At 45.5% G+C, this 25,226-nt stretch overlaps 1 protein-coding gene across 1 annotated transcript in view; it reads right to left on the bottom strand.

The window, feature by feature from the left end:
* Positions 1 to 25,226, bottom strand: part of GABBR2 (gamma-aminobutyric acid type B receptor subunit 2) — a 314,564-nt gene that overhangs the window by 99,092 nt on the left and 190,246 nt on the right. Inside the window, exon 7 of the mRNA XM_070431092.1 lies at positions 22,784 to 23,020. Within this exon, the coding sequence (XP_070287193.1) occupies positions 22,784 to 23,020 (237 nt within the window). The remainder of the gene's footprint in view (positions 1 to 22,783; positions 23,021 to 25,226) is intronic.

Below are 25,226 nucleotides of genomic sequence, written 5' to 3'. Positions count from 1 at the left end.
GGACTTGCAAGTATAAAGGTCCTGAGACAGGAAAGAGATTGGGAAATCAGAGGAGCTGAGACAATGAAAGTGGTTACTTGAGGAGGAAATGAGCAGGAAATGTGATTAGCAAGGTGAGCAGGTGCAAGACCATGCAGAGCCTAATGGGCTGTATCAAGGGTGCTGGGATTAATTTTGAATGCAAGGGGCATGGGCCACTGAAAGGTTTTAAACAAGGGCGACTTGATCTAAATTACACAGACTTGAACATTATATTATAAGAATTATAAAAGACTGGAAAAAGTGATGATCTGATTGTGTCAGATACTGGCTAGTAGTTCACCAAATCCATTTCCTTTTCCTCCTGTGCCCATGGTTAGACTGCATTTTCCAGCCTCCCTTATAGTTAGGTATGGCCATGTGACACTTATAGCCAATGGAATGTGAAATGGGGAGAGGTTGGCCAAAGGTATAAACTTCCAGTTTTGCAGGATGAGTAAATTCTGGGGATATAATGTACATCGTGGTGACTACAGTTAACAATACTATAATGTATACCTAAAATTTGCTAAGAGGATAGATGTTCAGTGTACTTACCTAAAAAAGAAAAAAAAAAGGAAAGAAAGAAAATGGTAACTCTGTGGGGTAATGGGTGTGTTAATTAGCTTAATTGTGTTGATCATTTTATAATGTATGCATATATCAAATCATTAAGTTGTATACCTTAAATATATTCAATTTCTATTGCATACCTCAATAAAGCTAAAAAAACGCTACTTTTGGCTGGTGCATGGAAAATGGATGGGCACAAGGACAAGCTGTGGAATCCAAGGGAGAGTTGAGGGTGACATGATGGAGAAGAATCCATGATTCAAAAGATGGGAAGGAGGTGAAATCGACAGGGCTTAGAGATGGCCCAAATGTGAGGGCTGAGGAAGGTGGAGAAGCGGAGAATAGCTTTTAGGTTTTGGCAGATGGATGGATGGTGGTGCCATTCCTCACCTGCACAGTCAGCAGAGGGGAGCTGGCTGGACCAGTGAGTAGGGTCTTTGCCCAGGTTCCTGAGTGGGTGGCTGAGCCAAGGGGGTCTTATAGCTCTAAAGCCATTCATCATGAGGCCCCCTCGAGGCTTTTTGCCCCTACCTCCAACCTCCCTTCTTTTCTGGCCTTTTGCAGATGCTAGCATCCCCATGATTAGAAATATTTAATTTTGCTTTACTGTATGTTCTATTTTTGTTAAATAGATTAGTCTCCACCAGGAAAACCAAATTGCTGACCGGTCCAGCTAAAAGTCTGAGACATGCAATTTGCAATCTGTTGGAATCTTCACTTTAAGCTGGGGGGAGAGGGGGCAGGGATGCAGATTGACAGGGAGGGTGGGCAGGGCTCAAAGGAGACAGCTGGTACAGCAATCAGTGGTCCAGGTGTGAGGCCAGGGGGCTCAGCTGAAGAGTGACCAGGCAGAAAGAGAGAAAGGCAGAGAGCAGAAAAAATATTAAAGGGAAAATTGCAGGACTTGGGGACTCATAGATAGGTGATTCGGAAAGGATACTGTATTGGGAGGTGGACCTATGGGTTCTAGCCTGGGATCCCCTAGCTCTTTGGTTGCAGTCTCCCCTAGTGTGTCAGGAGATAAAGTTTATACTATCCAAAAGCCAGGCTCAGAATAGTCTTGCGTAGGAGGGAACCTTGACTAGTCTCCTGGATAGAAAGTAAGATCCTCAGTATACACCTCAGCAGGCAGGAGCCAGGGCAGTCAGGGGAGAAAATAAGAGGCAGTTTTTTTCTCCTGTACAGAAGGACAAGTGGGAGGTGGGGAGATCACAGGAGAACTGGCCCCTAAAAGATGGTAGGGTGAAAAAAAGAAAAAAATGGATGGTGGGATGGCAGAGGATGAACTTGATCTGGAGTAAGTAATGTCCAACTTGAAGTTATTCAAATGACATTCTCTGGTACAGATTTCCCTCCACCTGTCCCCCAAATCTTCACTGGAACCCCTCACAAGTCCTCATAATAGGGAAGGGCTTCTTGATCATAATCATTGTGGCCCAGAGCTGAGGAAAACCAGGGATCGTGGGATGGTCCAAATCCTGAATGAATTCAGCAGCAGCAGGACCATGAGAGTGTGAGGCCCTGGGAATGTGAAGGAATCTTGAGGCTAGTGTGGGTATCCTAGAACTAAGGTCCTGAGAAACAGAGCTTCCTGACAAACTTCCCAAGCTCCGGATGGCTGACGACAGGTTACACACAGATGCTGGGATTTGGCAGGAGGCTCTCCAAATCTTGGCTGTGTCTTGGTTTCTCAATCTGTAAAATGGGGATTGTGTGTGAATTGCATCTGCACACATGACTGCATATGTATGTAGCAGGGCAAGGGCAAGGACTACTGATGTCACAATCTCCCAGGCTCCTCCCAGCCCTAATGACCCTCAGCTCTGAGCCCCGATGAGTCACCACTCTCATTTCCCACCTTGGAAACAGCGGACTGAGCTGGCAGGCAGGTGTCCCTGGCACAGCTGATTGAAAACCCTATTCTCCCTTTTGGCTCCACTCCCCCACTAGAAACCCAGATGGCTCACAGGCGGTTGGGGACTATTCATTTGGGCTAAACCTAAAAATCTTCCATCAAGTAAAAAATCTTCCATTAATTCTCCTGGGAAGGAAAGAGACAGGAGTCAGCAGAGGAGAAAACAGACAGGGAGAGAAAGGCTGCTGTGTTGATAGTCCGACTGGTTGTCTCAGGCTGCCGAGGATCAGAGTGAAGGCTATGAAATGCCAGGAATGGACTAGCAGCAAACACAGTGGGTGTCTTACATTGTTTTCAGGGCTGGAGTGGGGCTAGCTGAAGCTAGTGAAATAGATCTTGGAACCCCTTTGGGTAAGATGGGGTCTCCCTTGTCCCAGCCCATCACTAGCCTGGGCTTGAAGGGGTCCTCACTCCCATCCACAGTGGCTCTCCTAGACCTCTGCTCAAGTTATGGGTCCTGATGGTAAATTCAAGAGTCATAATTCCTTATATTTATAGGATTTTCACATTGTTTATAACTAGTGAACACTTACTTTTCTTGCCCAGCAACTGACTCCCCATGTGGATAATAAAATGAATACCCTGATTTTAATGTAGAGATTATGTCAGTCAGGGTCTGTGATAGCCACGCCCTGAGATGGCCAAAGTGATTCTCACCTCCTGGTAATCACAGCCTTGGACAGTCCTCTCCCATGCTGAATAGGGCTGGCTTGTAAACAGTGGGATGATACGGAAGCGGCAGAGTGAGATTTCTAAGACCAGATCACACAGAGACACTGTAGCTTCAGCCTGGCTTCCGCTGGATCAGGCATGCTGGTGGAAGCCATCACCATCTCATGACACCTGAGCAGTCCTATGGAGAGGTCCATGTGGGGAGGAACTGAGCCCTGCCAACAGCCAACACTGACTTGCCAGCCACATGGGTGAACCATCTTGGAAGCAAATCTCCGACCCAGTAAGCTTCAGGAGACTGCAGTCCCACTGCCATCTTGCCTGCCTATATACGAGAGACCCTCAAGCCAGAACCTTCCAGCTAAGTCACTCCTGAGTTCCTGACCCACAGGAAATATGTGAGATAATAAAAGTTTTCTGTCGCTTTAAGCTACTACACTTTGGGATAATTTGTTATGAAGTAATGAAAAATGAATACTGGGTCACAGGAGAAAACAGAATTCACCCTGGGTGATTCCAAAGAAGAGACATCCTTAAGAACTACTTACAGAGTGGGGTCAGAATAAGAGAGCAAATAAGGGAAGGTGATGTGCCCACAGACTAGAGGTGGCAGGAGCTGTTACATACCCCAGAGCAAAGGAGCAAAGGGAGAAATAGTGTCCTCAGAGCTTCCTAAGAGTGGGAGACACAAAGGGGGAGCCACAGCCATGGAGGGAGGGGCACAGCTATTTCAGGAGCTGTAGCACCAAAGCAGGGCAGGTGCTACACCATGAGGGACCTCTCTCCTCTTGGCCTCCAATTTCCTGCCTGTACGCCCCACTGGCCAAACCCAACCAGAAGCCTGAAGACAGTAGATCCCAAGTGATGTCAACTATAGGATTATCCTCTCAGGGCACAAAGGGCAGAAAATGGATCTGTGGGAGGACAGAACCGAAGAGAGAAAACCAACACAGAGATCCACCTGGCCCCACTCTCAGCCTTTTTCTTTGAGGCTGAACCTCTGCAGGACTGGATCACATGACTTAGACTAAACCAATCAATGCAACCTATGCTCTAGCTACAGTGATTGGTTCAGAGATGAGCACATGACCCAAGTCAGCCAATCAAGGCAAAGAGGACACATTTCCAGGGATTTTGTTGGTGCTAGGGGGAAACGGGCTCCCTATTTTGCTGGACTTGGTGCTGGGATGATGGGACCAGAGACAACTGTGAAGAGGCCGAGAATGGAGCTGGCACAGGTGAAAGCAGACCCAGGGGTGGAGAGATGGAGAAGCCTCCCTCTGAAGAGCACTGTTATCTTTGATTAAGTACCGTTTTCTATTACTTGCAGCAGAAGCAATCTGGATGGAACACTCTCACCCACAGCCTTGATAATCCTTGTGGCAACTCTTTGGGGGAAGTCTGGGCAGAGATCATTAATTCCATTTTACAAATGAAGAAAATTAGGTTCAGTTCTCTTTATCACTTGACAACCAGTTCAATTATATTCAAAATTAAGTTCACTATACTAGCCTAGGTTTTTCATGTATATTTTGTGTGCACATTGTGTGGTTTTAGATTTCTGACTTCTATTTCGGTGGCCTTGATGTATATGTGCCTGTTATTTAAAGCTACTTCAAACTCTCTTTAGAAATAGGTGGCACTCAATTACTCATTTTGATCAAATAAGCAAACAAGTCATGGTGGTGAGGAAGATTTTACAAGGCCAAATCTTCCTCATCTCACAGGCAACGGGTCTGTGGCTGGAAGGCAGGACTGAAGCAAGTCTTCACATCCTTCCTTGTCCCAAATGGGAAAGGTCCTCCTTTCAGAACTTCTTTTTCTTTCTTACTTTCCTCTTTTTCCGGCTTCCCCATTGAATTGACACACCTTGAGGGGCTGTGTGAGGCCCTTTAGTGGGCAGATGTATGTAGCCTGATAAGGGTAGGCCGCTCACTTGGTGGTTCCCAGGGAGTTTGGAACAAAGCAGGGGCATTTTCAATCTGGCGGGGGAGGCAAGAAGGAAGACATCTTCTCCTGGCTCCTGACTTGGTCAAAGTCCTTTCAGTGGCTTACGACGATTAATGCAAACTGGCCCCTGATTTCCCTGGGGGTTTCTCTAACTTCTCTTCCCCCTCATGACACTGTTCCGGCCATGCTGGCCCCCGTGCAGTTCCCTCACACTCCAGCTTCTTTGCTTCTTGTTAATTTTTTATTAGATGTCAGACCTTTCATTGGATACTCAATTTTTAAAAGCAGTCCTTTAACTATTCTTTTTTTTTTAAAAATATATTTTATTGATTTTTTACAGGGAGGAAGGGAGAGGGATAGAGAGTTAGAAACATCGATGAGAGAGAAACATCGACCAGCTGCCTCCTGCACATCACCCACTGGGAATGTGCCCACAACCAAGGTACATGCCCTTGACCGGAATCGAACCTGGGACCCTTGAGTCCGCAGTCCGACGCTCTATCCACTGAGCCAAACCAGTTAGGGCCCTTTAACTATTCTTAAGCTACTTGGAATACGTCTGACCCTTTGAGGCTTGCTTTCAAACTCTGTTTGGTGGGACCAGAGCTACTTTTAGTATAGGGTTAATTTTAACCCCACCACTGGGACACTAACTATCCTTTCCCCATGTATCACAAACATTTCCCACCCTGGCTGGTGGGAACATAAACGATTCCTGGCCCTGCTCTCGGGATCCTTCTGGCTGTTCCTTTCTGCTGGCTCTTCCAGTGGTCTCAGGTGGTTCCCTCATTACACAGCAGGTGTAACTGAGACTTGCGGGGTCCCCTTTGCAGCTCTCCACTGCTCTCCCCTCTCTATGCAGCTCTCTCCTGTCTGCCACTCTGCCTGCAAATTCTGGCCTCCTTGGTCTCTCTAAATCCAAATTCTCGACTCTTTCTCCTCAATTCTGGCAAGATTGCTGGGCCCTGTTTGGGCTCCCCACCTCCTTCCTGTGCTGGGCAATCATAAGGCTCATGTCCTCTGTGCCCCTTCTCTCAGGGGTCATATTCCTCTGCTGTCTCAGAAAAACTGTTGTTTCACATAATTTGACTGGTTTTTTAGTTGTTTAAGGCAGGAGGGTAAATCCAGTCCCTGTTACTCCTCTATCTTGGCCAGAGCTCCTCTGACCCCAAGTGCTCCAGACACTGACATGAAGCTTTGCATGGCTGCCCATCTGCCTGGATCACTCTTTCCTGGTCATCGCATGGTTCACTCTCTCACCTCCTTCAAGACTTTCTTAAACACGACCTTCCCAGTGAGGCCTCCTTTGGCCATCCTGTTTAACACTCCCCACCGTTCCTCCTCCATTGGTGGCATTTCCAATCCTCCTTCCCTTCCTCACATTCCCTTCCCCACCTTTTGAGTAGCAACCATTGCCTCCTAACATATTTATAATTTACCTATTTAACATGTCCATTTTTGACTGTTTGCCACCTTGCACTAGATCAGGGGTGTGGAACCTTTTTTCTGCCAAGGGCTATTTGGATATTTATAACATCCTGCACAGGTCAGACAAAAGTATCAACGTAAACATTTGGTCAAACATTTCATTCACTAACTCTGAATGCTGTGGCAGGGCCACACGAAATGATTTCTCGAGCCTTATGCAGCCCGAGGCTGCACTAGACAGTAAATTCTCTGCAGGAAGGAACTTCTGATTGCTGCATCCCTTGCTCCCAATACAGTAGTTGGCCCATAGTAAGTTCTCAAAAATTATTCACTGAATGAATAAATGACAGAAAATATAACAGGAAAAGATCCTATGAAGGTTGGAAACTCTGATGCATGTGTGGGAGAGTAGCTTGTGTCCCTTCTATGTGAAGAGCAGCATGAGTAGAAATAGCTGGACACACAGATTATAGCCTGGAGATGGAGCTCCTAAAGTGCCAGGATTATCCTGTGGTTCTTGGTGAGCCATGGAAGGTTTTGAATAAGGAATAACATGGCCAGAGATCATTTAGGGAGAATAATCTAGTAAATGTGAGGGCCAGGGTAAATGAGCAGCAGAGGGCAGAGAGAAGAGAGGCGGCATTTGGGGTTTCATAGAGTCAGCAGGACTTGGCACGCTGGGGCAGAAGACAAGATGACACCCGTATAAAGCAATGGTTAGTGTGACAGAGTAAACTTAGTTCCAAAGGATTCCATGGAGGGAGGTGGGGTTGTGGGCAGAAGCATAAAAACCCCCATAGGCATTGGAGGTGGCTGACATCTGGTCTGAAACCTGGACCCTGACATGGTCCACCTTGTGAACCTGGGCGCAGTTCACACGTCCCACCTTGTGAACTCAGGCTGGTTACTCAGCTTCTTGAGCTTTGGTTTCTTCTTCTATAAACTAGCATAATCACATCTCCTTCAAAGGCAGGGCTTGCTCCCAGGAAATTCAGGACTCCGGGGATTTTGTCAGTGTTGGTTCCCATCTTGAAACCTTTTCTCTTTCACTACTTCAGAGTCACAAGAGGCCTTAGACATCTGAGAGTCGCTTCTCTGACCAAATGATTTTGCAGATGATATTTCCAGGCAACACCATCTGGATCCTATGGATGAACTGAGGCACAAAGCTCAGCCAGCCGAGGCCCACTGAGGTCCAACGGGGAGACGTATGATAAATCACTGCCTGTTATGGTTACTACTATTCATAAAAGTTGGTGTGGGAAGCATGAGCCCAAGGAGAAGACACCGAGCTGAACATCTGCTCCAAACCCCATTGCAGTGGGGGTGGGTGAGGGAAATAGGACGTTTCCCTTACATTGGAGTTTAGAACCTCAGGATACTCTGTTAATTCCCAAGATAGCTTTCCAGTGGCTAAGGTCATTAAACATGGATTACTGAGGCAACTCTTCATTAGATAGCTGATAGAATTACTAGATTTGAGGATGAAGAGCGAGTTTTTTGGCATACTGCCAAAAGCATTGCAGAGCCCACATGCACTGCAGGGGCCCTGCCAACTCACTGAAAGGGAATTGACAGTGGTTATGGGGATTAACTATCTCCACATATGGCTTACTAAAGATCCCGTGTGCTTGAGAGAGAATCTAGGTCACTGATTTATTACATACTGTGGGTCTGTATATAGGCACACACGCACGCGTGCGCGCACACACACACACACACAATTCTTGCATGCTTCATACATTTACACTAAGAGTCTACTAGAGTCAGTCTAGATCTGGCCAATCACAACAGTAGTTAATCATATGCACCTCAAGGCCTCAAACCTCAAGTGTTTTTCAAGCAGGCCTATATCCTATATTAGGCAACATTATCATCCTACATATTTTTTCTACATATTCAAGATTAAATTACATAATATACCCTCAGTTAACTGGACTCCAACCAGTGGCAATTCAATCAGTAGAGCTTTGGTATTGAGGAGAAAGAAGACTGGGAACTAAGGTCCAATGTGGCCAGGAAACACTCAGGGCCTCTCTAGCATCTACTTCAACTTTCTCCCTTCCCTGCCCATTCACTTCTAAATGAGGAACAGGGTCCATCTAAGAATGTGACAGAAAAGGGAGGAGTGTTAATACTGACTGAGAGCCCACATGTGCCAGGAACTGTCAGATAGGGATGGGTCAGTTAATCCTCATGGTAACCCTATGAAGCAAGTATTACTATATCCTATTGTACAGATGGGAAAACTAAGGCCGAAGGATTACCTGCTAAAGTGATTACCTGCTAAAGTATCTCGGCTAGTAAGCACCAAGACTGGACTAAAATCCAGGTCTTTTAAAGGTAATACTTTTCAAGTCTTCCTGTTTTGTTTTGTTTTTAAATTGAGACCTAAAGTAACATATATTCACCGTAGAACATTTAGAAAGGAGAAATAAGCAAAGAGAAAGGATTCTGTCCAGAGACAAGCACTGTTAACATGTTGGAGTGCATTCTTCTAGTCTACAAAGTTTTACATTTTAATCAAAAGTGGGAATTTATCATACAAGTCTCTGTAACCTACGCTTTTATCACTAAACAATGCAATGTATTATAAACAATCTTCTATGCCATTAGATATTATTCTCTAACAACAATTTTTCAATGGTTGCCAACAATTTCACTGTATGGGTGCATCAAAATTTATTTAGCTAAGAGCAGGCTTTGGACATTTAAGTTATTCCCAGTTTTTCCTCCGCCCCACTAAGACAGACCATGTTGCCATGAACTCCTCAATCGGCCATGTTTTTGACCATATTGCAATTGCTTCCTGGGGAGAACTTCCTAGAAGTACAGTCTTTTTAGGTCCAAGGGGATGGGATGCAATACTCCTCCGATGGGGCAACACGCCAGGAGGTTTCCTTAATGTTGCAACCTCATTTGCAGACAGGCTGAAGAGGGTCTGGCCACATGTCCTGTCTGCCTCCCCACACCTGTGAATGCCCAAAGGCTCAAATCAGATTTGTGCTGCACATGCTTATTCCCTGCTTTTATTGAGCATTTGGCAAACATCTTTCTAGTCCTAATCGTTGCCTCTGCACACACGGAGTATTTTTCTGTGGATTAAGAAGGTTGACTGCACCATCCAGTTCTCCCTGGGCCACCATGCAAATTTTCAGATGTACAGATGTTAAACTGTACAGAACACTATAAAGTCTAGAGATTCATTTGTTTAATTTACTGTAATAATATTCACAGTGTACATAACTTGAGAAACATTCAGTTCAAAATGGGAAGTAATAGCATTAGGAGTATACCCTTGATCACCCCCTTTTCTATCATAACTGGTAAAAAAAACGAGGCCTTATGATTTTTCTCCTGCAATGTGCCTTGAATTCACCTGCTTCTCTCTCTGTGCACTTACTGCCCTGGTTGATACCAGCATCCCTGCTGCTTCTCTTGCTTCCTTCTCATCTGTTCTCTTCCTCTGCAACTAGGGAAATATGCCTAAAAACAACAGTCTGCTCCCTTACTAGGCATCCTTCCATGGGATCCCACTGGTTTTAGAATAACAGGTGGGACATGCTCTGGCCTCCACTGACCCCTCTCCCCTCTCCCCAGGCTCATCCCATCCACTCTCTCTGCTCCAGCCACACTGGCTTTATTTTGCCTTTTCAAATGTGCCACACTTCCTCTCACCCCAGGACCTTTGCATGTGCGCCTCCCTTTCCCGGGCATGCCCTTCTGTCCTTTTTGCCTATTAGCTCCTATTCATTCTTCGATCTCAACCTCTTCAGGGAAGTCTTTTCTGATCCCCAGCCTAGGTCAGGCCTCCATACTATATGTCCTCGAAACAACCTGTAACTTTATTTCAGAGCACTTTTCACAATTAACATTTAAATAGTTATTCAGGTGATTATCTATTTACTGTCTGTTTCCTCCTGGGTACAAGGACTACAGTTGCCTTTCTCAATGCTATGTCCATAGCATCCCTCTCTCCATGCCTCTCATACGGCAAGTGGTACACATATAAGTAGAAGAAATGAATGAGCAAAGAGAAACAGCTACTTCTCTCAGTTGTGCCAGGTTTTTGTGTTGTGGTCTCATCATTGATAAAATTCCATGGTCTAGAAAGGATATTTGATTGGTTCTTGGACATATAGTTAATTTTTTCACTGTATACCTGATTTCTTCTGTTGTTAAAGCCAAACCGCCCCACAAAACACGATATATATGAGGTACAGCTTTTTTTTTTCCACCAGGGATCCCTCAATCACACACAGTACATTATAATTTGTTCTGCACCTTCCTTATTTCATTTCCAGAGCAACCCAGCAGAAGGCATTGGTCATTGGTCTCCAGAAGAGAATGCAAAGATTAGAGACTTCTCTGAGGTCACCACTGCTTAGATGTAGGGGACAGCATGCAAGCCTAGGTCCGTGGACTCCATGTCCAGTGCTCTTTCTGCCACACTGAGCTGCCTCTCTCCCAGCAAGCTAAGCATGCCACCCAAAATGAAAGTGCCACTTCAGTTTTGTCCAGAATTTTTCTCAAATGATTTCAGAATCATTTTTTTGCAATTGGAACATCTCTCAAAGGAAGAAAACTAGTTTATCACAGTAATCAAGTCTGTCATAGAGGATGTTTGATGATGTTTGAAAATATAATCCTATGAACATCAGAACTGACAACTCTGAAACATCTCCAGGCGAAATCTGCTAATAACAGTCTTTAGCATTCAGGCTGGCACTCACATGGGTTGGTGTGACACGTTTCATAGCAAAAATGCCCTAATGAGGAACTTCCTTAAAGAGTAACTGGGTAGAGGACAGATTTTAATGAGGCTGAATCCCTGAAAGGGTGAAGTGTGAGTGTAGAATAAATGCACGCGGTGAAACGCATTACCACGTGTTATGACAAGATGAGGCCTCGAGTCAGAAAATGCGGCCAACACTTTCTAGAGTTCAGGACTTGTATGGAAAAGGAGTCACGACATCAAGGCTATCACCTCTGATGATCCTCCTGAAGAAAATGTGCTTTGATTAGAATAAAGCATATACATGTAAATTACAATGACCTCTTATAGACCTGCAGTTCACTTACTCACTCACTCACTCACTCACTCACTCACTCACTCACTCCTTCTCACTCACCTGTCCACCCACCAAATTATCTACTAATTCATCTTTGTCTATTTACCCAGCTGCCCATCAACTGACCTACCATTTACCCATCTACCAATCCATCCATCCATCCACCTACCCACACAGCTATATGTTCATCCACCCACATACTCATCTATTCATTCATCTATCTACCTCTACCCCCATCATCCATTCATCTATATCCATTCACTTACCATTTATCCCTCCATCCCTGCAGCCATCCAACTATCTACTCACCCGCCACTCTTCTATCTATTCTCTTACTCATCCAACCAGCTAACCAGTCTTTCCTGTATATGTACTACATGAGATGTTGAAAGGTTGGAAACTGTGGTGGTCATGAATATATCTCTGATATATTTGTTTATTTTCCATCAGATGAAATTCAAATACAGACGGACCATGAGCTAGCAACTGAACACAGAGAAGTGAACTTCAGACTCCACTCTCAAGAAGCAGGTAGTAGAAGTCTCCCTTATAAACCTAGCCAACTACTTGAGAATCAAATGATCGCACAAGAGGGACTAATGCAAGGATTTTCACATAGTGTTGGTTGGATTTAAGGGCCATGTTTCTATGGTCACCACAGGCAGCTTCACCCAAAGCAGCTCAGCTCTTGTCTGTTTGAGGGACACCAACCCCTTGGCCTAACGCCATATTTTATTACTAAAAATATATGAACGTGGTGAAAGGGCATTCAATAAAAAAGCTATTAACCTTACCACAAAAAACTCATGTGTACAAGTATAGTACTGTTTGTTGCTTTGGTAACTATATAAGCTGGCCAAGAAAACCAATATTCTGCTGTTGGTTGATTTCTTTCTCTCTTTCTTTCTTTCTCTCTCTCTCTCTCTTCCCACACTTTTATGATTAATTTCTTAGCTGTTTTAGAGAACAATCATAGTGCCTTTCAAGATAAAGGCAAAGCAGTAGGAGGTCACTGTTTCCAAAACCTCCATCACACATGTACCACCTTCACGATTTTTGCAGCATCCACGGACCATCTGTACTTTGCTTTACTAAATATCTGCCTCTTAAAAAAAAAACAAACCTGAAAAAGAACCCTTACCTCCCTACCTTAAATGCTAGTTATATTTTTGTAGTATACATTATAATAGAACACAATTAGCCTGGCAGGTGTGGCTCAGTGGTTGAGCATCGACCTATGAACCAGAGGTCACAGTTCGATTCCTGGTCAGAGCACATGCCCGGGTATGGGCTCAGTCCCCAGTAGGCAGCCAATCAATGATTCTCTCTCATCATTGATATTCATATCATGCTCTCCTTCTACCTTCCTGTCTCTGAAATCAATAAAAATATATATAAAAACAAACAAACAAAGACAAAAACACAATTATTAAAATAAGAAGTGTAGGTCTGCTGGAGATTATGCTAAGCAAAATAAGCCAGTCAGAGAAAGACAAATATCACACAATCTCACTCACTTATATGAGGAATCTAATGAACAAAATAAACTGATGAACAAAATAGGTCCAGAGGCATGGAAACATGGAACAGACTGACAGATCTCAGAGGGGAGGATGATGGGAAGGGGACTGAAAGAGATTAACCAAAGAACTTGTATGCATATATGCATAACCCATGGACACAGATAATAGTGTGGTGAAGGCCTGGGGTGGGGCTGGGTGGAGGGGGAAAAAGGTAGGGAAAATGGGGGACATCTCTAATACTCTCAACAATACAAAAAGAGTGTAGGTCTGAATACCAGCTAAGATTGTCCCCCTCCGGCCTCTGAGACCTGTCAGAAGACCTGCCACAACCTCCACTGTCCTCGAGCCTGACCTGAGGACTTGGGCCAGGCTCCCCCACTAAAGCTTTACTTCATCTGTTACTGCAGAAACTTGCTTGCTAATTTTTAAATAAGATGGTTTAACAAAATCTTCCAAGGAGGAGATTTGAAAAACAATAATTAATGTTAAATGTAACTTTAACATTAATGTACATGTTAAATAAAGGACAATGACACTGGACTTACATGTAAAATCTCTTTTGAAAAACAAATCTGAATAGCAGCGTGAGAGACTGATAAATAGCCCTCTACACGATGAATATGAATATCCATCAATCACATTTTAGGGGTGTGCGGTATATATCTGTGAGTGCATGTGAGTGTTTGCTTGTGTGCTTATGAATGTGAGGATATGAATTACCAAAGATGCAAGAGCTGCAAGAATGACAACTGAAGCAGTGACCTGGAGACCAACCTACCCCAATGATACCTGGAAAATTAACCTTTGGTAATTGAGGATCTGAGAGGACTGTGTGTAGCTGGTATCCAAATACATCCTCCCTCCGCATCATCCTCATAGTAATTTAGCACTTACCATTTCCCAGACACTTTACAAACCTCTAACAAATTCCTTCAATCATCACAACCCTTTAAGATAGGACTTTTTGTTATCCATAGGAGATATTGGGGGGCCCTGCTCAGGTTCCCTCTTTATGGCAGAAGCACCATCCCCCAGGTCCTGGGAATATTGGCTGCTGAAGGTCCCAGCAGGGTCCCTTACTGGGAATTACTCTCCACCATGAAGAACAGCCTCACCCAAGAATATACCTCTCCCAGGGCCCAGCCATGGCCTGTGACTGGCTGATGAGAAGATGCAAAGGCCCAGGCCCTGTGCCTCAATCTGGACAACTCTGCAGGCCACCCTGGCGCCAGAGCTCCCCTAGGATCAGCGTAACCTCAGTTGCAACCACATTTCAGATCAGCGTCTTGCTCTATCCAATCTGACCACCCTCACACTTCCTTACATTGTATTTCTTGTGCTCATTTTCCCTCAAACCTTCCACACACAACACTCTGTCTCCAAGTCTGTTTACAAGGAGCCCTATTTAAGACATTGTCCCCATTTTACAGATGAGGAAACTGAGGTGCAGAGAGATTAAGTTCTTGCTCAAGTTTACCTGACTAGTAAGTGGAGCCAAGATGTGAACCTAGAAAACGTGTCTCTAGATATGTTTAGTCTGTGTCCCTAAGCACTTCACACTATTGCATCTTTTTAAGACAAAGGGGGGCACCCCTTCCAGTCTTTTCTCTACCTTACCCCCAACTCCAAAATTTTAAATGCCTGGACCAGGCTCCAGGTCTCTGCTTTGCCCACTGCTGGTTTAAGCAAGAATTGTAGGATGCTAGAATTCCACTGAAAAATAAGAAAGCAAGGAGGGGTTGCAATTCTATGAGAAAATGGATCTTCCCAGCTCCCTTCACCACCACCTGCCCCCCACAGGGCTGGCTGTGAGTCAGGCAGGCACAGAGGGTCACATCTGAGCATGTGTGTGTAACCTCTGCATGAGCACACACAGGCAGAACTGGCATCCATCAGTGTTCAAAGCTGTGTGTCTTGTCTGCTGAAATTTATGTCAGCTGTCCTCCCCTGATCGAAGAAGACTTCCCTCCTGCTTAGCAAGCTCACAGACTAACACACCTTGACACACACTGAGGGCATATTCTGGCCTCATGCAAAAAGAAATGCATGGGATGTATTATGGAGCTCTTCAAAACTGTGTTCCAAGTCCAAGATGAAGGTGTCAGCAGGGCTGGTTCCTTCTGAGGGTTGTGAGGGAGAATCAGTTCCCTGCCCCTCTCCCAGCTTTTGGTAGTTTGCTGGCAACCACTGGAATTCCTTGGCTTACAGAAGCAGCACACCATCTCTCCCTTTATCTTCACTTGGCATTCTCCCCCTGTGTGTCTGTCTCCAAATATTTCCTTTTAATAAGGACACTCATTATATTGGATCACCCTACTGAAGCAGGACCTCATGTTAACTAATTACATCTGCAGCAACCATATTTCCAAATAAGGTCACATCCTGAGGTACTCTGGATTAGAAGTGCAAATGTGGATTTGTAGGGAGACACTATTCAACCCATAACAGGGGTTATCATGAGGATTAAATGAGATAATATATTTAAGAGCTTAACAGAGTACCCAGCTATAGTGAGCATTCAAAACTATAGCCATGCCTATTGTCATGTCAGTAATTGTCACTCCTAGTCTGATCACCATGTCGCTGGCTCCTCCCTTTGTCTGTTTCCTGCAGGGACCTGGACAGAGCCTGTCGATAGGGCTGCTGTTGAAGCTCTCACAGACTGATACACACCCACACACTGCTTTTCATAAAGAAACAGCTATTTTCCCCCTGACTTGAGGAAGTCAAACTTGCAAGCTTTGGAAGGGTAGGCATCAATTCAAACAAATTACTAAACCACATTATTTTGATCATTCAAATTTATCTGACAGCAGAAGGAGTAGGTTTCTTTCCTGTGCTGCCCTTGTCTGCAGTCATTTATAATCGTGTTTAAGTAAATGGGGGGGGGGGGAGTGCAGCCAAGCAGCGCCCAGAACACAAGGTTTGGAGACACCTGCATTTAGAATCGGAAGACCTAGGATGTGGTTCTGAATGAGGCTTACCACCAATGCACCCTGGGACCCTAGCATGGCTACTTTGTAGCCTCACTGAGCTACAATTTCTGATTTGTTCAATCTACAAACATGTATACCATGGACTAAGAGCCAATATTATACAAGGCACCAGGGGAGTAGAGAGAATAACAGGCCCCAAGCAAGGGGCTCATAGGCTCATGGCCCAGTGGGAAGGGCAGATGAACACACAATAGCCCAGTGCAAACAAGGGACCACAACATCATCTGCTCCTAATATGGGGAGAGTGGTTCCTGTTCTCTCTCCCATGCACCCCACATGGTTGTTTGCACAGTGAGCTCCTTGGGGGCAAACCTTACATCTTACTCCTGCCTGGCCCAGATCTGGCTAATTAGGAGGGTACTGGGGATGCTGGTTGGATTAATGGAATATCTAAATGGTTAAGAACATGGGCTTTTGAGTCAGCCAGAGTGGGCAGTTTTGAATAAGTTCTGTCACTCGCTACCTGTAGGGTGTTGGGTAAATCATTTATCTTTTCTCAGTCTGTTCTTTTCAAATCTATGATATGGTCATTAATTATTTAAATTATTCATCCAGTAAACAAATATTTATCAGGCACCTACTCTGTCCTAGGCACTTGGTTCTAAGTCTCAGGGACACAGCAGAGAACGAGACAGACAATGAATAAACAAAATATGCACCATATCCAATGGGGATAACTACTGTGAAGAAGAATGAAGGAAGTGGGAGTTGTGATTTTATACAGGGTGTCAGGGAGGGCCTCACGGAGGTGACATGTGGACAGAGATGTGACATAGGTGAGAACCAGCCACAGTTCAGTGGGACTTGGAATTATACATCCCCCCCCCGGTGGGTGTTTTGAGCATTATATTCAATAACAGTGTACAGTGCTTAGAGTGCTACCTGGGATGCAGTAGGAACTCATTAATTGTAGCTGTTATTAGCATTATGTTAATAAATGTAATTGTGTCAGGAAAAAAGGAGAGAGAGACTATAAATGTACTCTGTACACAGGACAGCCACACATCAAGGATGATTATTATTATAGTTGTTATTTATTGCTAGTAATTGCCTCTAGGAAAGGCTTCCGACCGCCTTGTCACAGAGGGCCCATCAGCAACTCCCCCTCCCACTCAGACCCTGGGACTTGAGCCCCAGAGAGATGCTAATGGGAGAGGAGGGTAAATGGTAGGTTTTCTCCTGCCTCAGGAAGGAAACAGTGACAGTCCCTCATCCCCTTCCCAACACACACACACACACACACACACACACACACACACTCACACACACCACTCACACACACACACTCACACACACTCACACACACACTCACACACACTCACACACACACTCACACACTCACACACACACTCTCACACACACACACACACTCACTCACACACACACACTCACACACACACTCACACACACACTCACACTCACACATGCACACACACTCACACACACACTCACACCAAGGAGATTTCCACAACTAGGGTGAAATTGTGACACCAGCTATCACAGCAAGAATATGGGAATCATTATTAGCAGATTCAAGAACAGATTCCTGTTAATACTTCCATTGTCAGTTCTGATTATTTATTGTGTTGAAAAGGCTTTTTATTTTATAAAAGCCCGGAAGGCAGCTGTGTCGGAGAGTGGGACTGAATTTCTCAGTCATGTGTGGATTTAATCCAACAAAATTTACTCAAGGTTACCAGTGTTTACCGAGCTTCTGGCAGGTGTAAAGTGCTAGGTGAAGTATGTGGGGACCAGAGGGATGAGATGCCGTGGTCCCTGCAAATCTGAGAGCTCTACTTCACTAGAGGCGACAAATCTGGCTCTCCCACAGGCTGGCTGTGACAGAAAAGTGCAATGGAGTGTGAGGGAGAAGAGCCTGGAACCTGGTGTGGGAGAGGCAACAGGGAAGGTTTGGTTCGAGGCTTAATACATAAATAACAATGAGGTTACAGTAAAAATTCCCTCTTGAAAATGCTTAACTTGCCCACAAAGACACACGGGTGTCTTAGATTAGGTCCCATAAGTAGAGTCTGGGACAGGGAATTGTGTGCAAGTGTTTTATGAAGGATGTGTTCTCAGGAGAAACCTGTAGGGAGAGAAGCAAAGGAAAGAGGCCAAGCCCGGATGTGGTTCAGGGGAGGCCTAGCCTCAGCGCAACCCCATGGGGAGGTGTGGAGGGTGAATGGCACTGGTGGTGAACCACCACGCCAACCAGTCACTGCTGTTGGCTGGGCTGGGTGTCAATCCCAGGCACCTCCAGGCTAGGAAGCTCCAATTGCCCAAGGTGTGAGCCATTAACAAAGGCCCCTAAAACTGCTGGGGATGGACAAACCTAATCAAACCCCTAAAACAGATCCCAGGAGATCTGGCTGGGGCTCCAACAGCATAGTAAACCATCATGAATGCTGGGCGTCGAGCACATGGTACAGGATGATCAGCACCCACAGCATGGGCACCTTGCAATTACCCACACATGTAGTTTTGCCCACTCAACTGCAGGAAAATTGAGGACAGCTCCCTGGTCTTTATTCCTGTAAGCAGAATGGGGTCCTTCCTCCAAGGGCCTTGGGCAGACATAGGGTACCGCCCAGAAAATATTCCTCTACTTGTCTATCTCCCCCACTAGGTGGGGGCTCTTGAGGGAAAAACCATACATTATTCCTGTCTGTGCTCCCAGCTCCCAGTACCCAGCGCAGGGTCTACTAAAGGAGTGAATGAATGCAGGAACAAATACATTTCTGACAGGTTTAAAATCAAAGTGTGTGTGTGTGTGTGTGTGTGTGTGTGTGTGTGTGTAGATACATGCACATGGGCATGGTCACGCAGACATACGTCACTGGAGCCCCAAGCAATTCTCAAGGTTGCTATTTGAGAATCACCTGGGCTGCTTGTTAATCATGTGAATTCCTTGGCCTTACTGCAAAGCACTGTATCATAAGTTCTGGGGCAGGGCTGGGAAATCTGAATTTTCAATGAAACATTCTGGGAGAGTCTCATGTATACAGAAGTTAGGAATCACTGCCTTAAACTCTGCTGAGGGGGATGCTCAGAATTCTCTGGGCTTTTGAGACCTAAAAAGCAAACCATAAAGAGGTGATAAACAGGGCTGAAAATCAGAACTGTGTCCTTAGGGAATCCGAGGTGGGCAGGATCCCTAGGCCATCGGTGTGCAGGTGTGGACACAGAATCCCACTTCTGGGTGTCCCCTGAGAAGAGTAACTGGGAAGAGAGTTTCTTAAGAACATAAGACAGAGCTGGGTCCCAAGCTCAGCCAGATTCCCAGTCTGGGCTGCGTGGCAAAACTCTCTTCTTCCACATGCCAACCAGGAGTCACAGGCCCAGCTCCCAGCCGAGAGTGTGCATACGGAATCAATTGAAATTGAGTCACAGATATAATTAATGTGTTTAAACGATTTTCTGTATAGTAAACATGCTGAATGAGGGTGACCCAGGATAAAGTGTCTGCATGAGAGTGGAAAAATGGATTCTGTGTGTGCTGTATAATGAAAACCCTTCAGCAAATAGGAAATGCTTCCATTTATTTCCACCTCCCATTCCTTTCCTTTCTTTCTTTATGACTGAACTTGGCCTTCTGTGGTCTCCTTGGACCACAGAGATACTTTTTATTTTGTCAGAAAACATCCTTTTTTTCTCTGAATGGAAGACAATTTTAATGAAACCTGTCTATAGCCCACTGACAAGCACATTTTAACATGTGACAAAGGGAGTAAGGGGAAGGGTGTGTGTGTGTGTGGGGGGGGGGAGTGGAGAATTGTCTCTCTACTGCAATCTCTTTCTCAACAAAGGGAGACTTGCACAAAGAGGAGGAGATGGTGCTGTGTGTGGTGGAGGCAGGACCAATCGGAGCTACCTGGCTTTGCTGAATCAGTCTTCCTGTGTGACTTTGAAAGCTCCCTGTCTATATTCAGATATTCATCTACAATACGAGGCAGTTGAATGTGAGGATCTATAAGACCACTTTCAGTTCTGACATTCGCTGAATTATGAGTCACAAGTCGGAGCAGACATAAATGTGTGTCAAGGAATTTCCCATTAAAAAGAAACTCATCTTCAAGCCATGTAAGGCAATTCAGGCAGTCTTATCTAATTGCTCATCAAGTAGGGATTATGAATTATTTGGCTTAGATGAAAGGGAACACTTAGAAGTAGTTATAAATGATCTCCAGCTAAGATATCTCAGGCAAAATGCCGAATTCTAGGATCATGAGAGACAGCAAAATGCTTCCTAGATTCTGTAGCTCTCTATCCAGCCATTTCAACTTGGGGTCCTATGAATTCATTCTATGAAGTAAGAAGCACCATGTGAGAAGATGGCCTGAATAAGAGTACCAGTATTTTGAGACAGTGCTGTACATTGTTACTGGTGGGCCCCTCATCCCTCTCTAAGTCTCACTCTGGATTTGTACCATAAGAGAAAGGCCCTCGGAGGTCTTTGGTGCTCTGTGGGGCCTTCTGGAGGGGGTCTCTGGGCTGCTGGGTGGGATGAGGTGGGGACTGTGGGGAGAGGGGTGAACAGGCAGAGCTCCTCCTCTGTTCAACTGAGAAGCTCCTTTCATCTGTATAATATACCAGGTATCAAGTGAGATTTTATAACAAGAGGTTCTGAGAATTAAAAAAAAAACATTTTAAAACTACTCTTCTGAGGAAAGCTGTTAAACCTTCCAGTCTGAATGTAGGCTGTGCTATTAACACCCTTTTTGCTGGTTCTCGAGCTCCAGTGTGCGTTAGAATCACCTAGAGCAGTGGTTGGCAAACTGCGGCTCGCGAGCCACATGCGGCTCTTTGGCCCCTTGAGTGTGGTTCTTCTACAAAATACCATGTGCAGGCGCGCACATACAGTGTGATTGAAACTTCGTGGCCCATGCGCAGAAGTCGGTATTTTGTGAAAGAGCCACACTCAAGGGGCCAAAGAGCTGCAGTTTGCCGACCACTGGTCCTAGAGGATTTGTTAACCAGAGCCACTGGGCCACCACCCTAGAGATTCTGATTCCGTGGGCCAGGGAGAGGCTGGAGAATTAGCTCGTCTAACCAGCTCCCGGGCACACTGGTGCTGCTGGCCCTGTGCACTTGGAGAACCTTTGACCTTTAAGAGAAAGGCCAGTCTCCTTAGCTTGTTCCTTCAGAAATGGGCTCCAATATACCTTCCCGGCCTTGTCACCCTCCTCTCCAACACTCCCTGCACACAAGCATGTGCTTCTCTCTTGCTCATCTCGTTCCACTTGGCCCAACTACCAGGTCCTCTCTGCATGCCTAAGGCACAGCTCACATGCTGCCTCTTCCCAAAGGCCTTCCCTGACTTTTTCACCAAAGATCACAGAAATCCTTCTGGGCTTACACAGTTTCACACACACACACACACACACACACACACACACACACACGCTGCTTGTCATTTGTGTTTAGGTCTGGCCCCTGCATCTGGACTACAGGCTCCAGGACACGGAGCCCATCCTACTCACCTTGGTGTCCACACCACAGTCTACACCCCAGCACCTGCACAGGCACTCTGTGCCTGCCCCACCAGACCAACAGTGCAAGCCCGAGTGCATGCACAAAGGAATACGAACATTTAAGAAACGCAACAACTAACTCATCTACTCCTCTTACTATCCCAAGACAGATTGATTCTATAAATGACTTTTAAAAACTCAAGACAGCACCTTAGCCATTTCAACTTATTCTTTAGAAAAGTTTTTCATATTTTCTGGGAGTAGAGTCAATGACAAATACATCAGGATGAGACAGAAATAACTACCACTTAGGTCCATATGAGAAGTTGTGTAATACAACAATTAAGAGCTAGACCCAATTCAAATTCTAGTTCTACCTCTGATTAGATTTAGTATTTAAATGCTCTGAGCTCCAGGCTCCTCCCCTCTAGTGGGGATAATAACAGTCCTACTTTCTATGATGGCATAGGGATACAATGAGACCGTTATTAACAATAGCAATTGCTAGCATTCCCTATGCTTCTGCTACCCCTCTGCCTACTATGTGCCTAGCATTGAGCCTATATTATTGAGTCTAATCTACATAAAGTGCTTATTAGCATAGTATCTAGCACATAATAAGCATCCAAGAAATATTAGCCATTATTATCATTGCTAATTTCCCCAACTTCTGTGCAAGATATATATCATTATCTCCATTTCCCAGATGAAAAACTTGAGGCTCAGAGCAAGTTGCTTGCTCAACAAATATTAGCAGTTTTTACTCTGTAATGGCTAATCTTTACAGCTACCTAACAGGGTAGTTATTATTTTCATTCTGAGAATGAAAAATCTGTGTTTAAAGACAGTAACTTGAAAGTGAAGGTCCAAGATTTGAATCTAACTGAGCTTCTGCTACCCACCCTACCCCCCTGCATGGTGAATTCCACCTGATCTGTGTGCAGCTTTTCTAATTCATGAGTTACAGAGAAGCATTTTCCCAACATGTCAGAGAGTGTCACTGCACCTCCCATTTCAGCAGCCCTGAAATCCTACGACCCACAGGAAGCTATGTCAGCAATCTGAAAGAATGGATCCAGCGTCAGAGGGTGTCTGACACAGCCCTTCTGGCCTTGCATGTATCCAAAGGGCACTAAGAAAGCAGAGCCCGGGGCCCAGGACTGACCGTGACCCCGAAGAAGTTGGTCTCATTCATGGCGTTGAGGATGATCCTGCCCAGCGTGTGGTCTGTGTAGTTGAAGTCCTGGATCCGCTGGTGCCGGCTGCTGGCATGCAGTGTCTCCATGGCCCGCTGCAGCGTTTTGGCGATGACCCAGATGCCATCGTAGGCATACCCGTGGAACTTGCTGGGCCCCACACCTGACCGCTTGTTGTTGTACTCTCTCTCGTACTGCTGTGGCGTCTGGAAAACAAAGGGTTGGGGGACACCCAAGTTACAACTGCAGGGACATCAGGCACACAATGCCGAGAGCTGAGACTCAAACGTAGAGGCTCTTTATATGCATTATCTCATTGAATCCTCACAAAAACCTCATATAATAGGTACTATTATCACCCCCATTTTACAGGCAAGGAAAATGATTCAGGGAAGTGGACTTGCCTAATACCATAGAGCTGGTGAGTGGCAGGGCTGAGATTTCAACCCTGGTATCTAGCAAGGTTAAGGGGAAGGAATCATGAACTGTAAGCAGGGCTCCCCCATGACATTTGCAGGGTCTGGGGCTAGAGTACCAGTGGAGGTCCACATACTTATGTCTAAATATGTAAATTAGAGACAGACCAACAGACTATTCAATAAAATCTTTTCTATCTCCCCATCATAATAAATATGCCTTTAATGATGTGCAAGGCCAAGTCTGAATTCAGAATTCTAGGGCTCCTCAGAGCTTCAGGCTGGACACGGCAGCATGGGGATGCTGGCCTTGCTCTGTAGTCCACCTCGGAGGCCCAGCCACGCTCAGGCCACACCTCTTCCCCCTTCCAGCATCAGTAGCCCCTAGACCAGTGATGGCGAACCTATGAACTCATTTTTTTGGTTGATTTTTCTTTGTTAAATGGCATTTAAATATATAAAATAAATATCAAAAATATAAATCTTTGTTTTACTATGGTTGCAAATATCAAAAAATTTCTATATGTGACACGGCACCAGAGTTAAGTTAGAGTTTTTCAAAATGCTGACACGCCGAGCTCAAAAGGTTCGCCATCACTGCCCTAGACCACCAAAGAACTGTGGTTCACCTTCAAGAGGGTTGACCCAGGAAGAGGTTCCCTAGGCACCAGAAGCAGTTCTAGCCATTTAGGCAGGGAATTCGGGGCGTGGTCTAGGAGAGAGAGAGGGACAGGCGATGGCTGGGCATATCCCGGTGGCCTTGTGGATTCTGAGCTCCATGGGGCCTGAGTGAGGCCCTGTTAGAACATGGGGTATAGGGCAGGTCCCGGGTACATAGTACCCCTCCTCCTTCCTTTTCTACAGCATAGCAGGGTCTGTTAATCACTTGGCATTAAAAAAAAAGTTCTTTTGTCCCATTGAACTAAATTTCATAAAAAAACCTCATTGGTAATATTAATATTCTGACTGTGGTCACAAAGTACTGAAAGTGCCTTTTTACTTGGGTCCAGTGAATGCTACCCCAGGGAACCTGTTACCCTCAGTCTCTCCATGGCCTTTTCTCAAGCCACTTCTGAACCCCTCTTCCAAAAATGTCACCAGAGCCCACAGCTTAGCCTTTGAAAAAACCCTCCTTGGGGACAAGCCACATGTAGAAACCATCAATTCACTGTCAGTTTGTACTAGGAAGGGCCCTTAGATGTGTTCATACATGCCCCACCCCTGTACCCCGAGGCACAGAGAGGTCCAGAAACTTGCCCAAGGTCACACAGCTTGTGTTGTGTGTGAGCATGTGCACATGCATGTGTGTATCTAGACTGGTCCAATTTCATCTCTGTTACTTCTCTCATTTTTTACTTTTGAGGGCATAATTGCTTTTGGAAAACCACCTCAACTGGTTTGGGGCCCGGTCTAGTGCATAGGAGGGGGGTGAAGCTGAGCCATCCAAGGCTGGGTTGTCCCATGGCTGGAGCCTCCATCTCTTGCCCTTGGCTCAAGGCACTAGCAGAGTGGGATCACCCACACAGATGCCTGGGGATGGCCAAGACCCTCACACTGTGGACCCTGCAGGTGAGGAATTCTGCTGGACCAAATGTGAATGTTGGTGTTCCAGCAACGGATCCACCTCCTTTTTGTTTTGGCTCCTGTTGGATGACTCAGGTTTTCCTCTGGAATGCATCATGTCCAGCATCACATTCTGTTCATCACTCAAAATACACAGCAGAAGCTCTCTTCAAACCAAGGGCTCCTCAAGGAGACAGCACCTTTTCCAGCCCAGCTCAGCCTCTTCTCACCATTAATCATACCCCACCTGCTGCACATCCCTGTGGGCTGGCTTTCTGCAATCATCCTTCACCATCTCGCTCCTCCTGGGGGAGCATGAACTGGTCCATTAGGAGGCTCTCTCCCTTCCTTAAACCTTTTGGATCCTTTGATCACATCAAGTTTGTCTGCACCTCAGGGCTTCTGCTCTAGCTGTTTTCTCTCCCGGAAAGCT

Source organism: Myotis yumanensis, unplaced genomic scaffold, assembly GCF_028538775.1.
Source record: "Myotis yumanensis isolate MYYU_CA2020_CCGP unplaced genomic scaffold, mMyoYum1.0.hap1 SCAF_12, whole genome shotgun sequence".
Lineage (NCBI taxonomy): Eukaryota > Metazoa > Chordata > Mammalia > Chiroptera > Vespertilionidae > Myotis > Myotis yumanensis.
The sequence above is the reverse complement of the archived record's forward strand: the minus strand, read 5'-3'. Positions and strand labels throughout refer to the sequence as shown.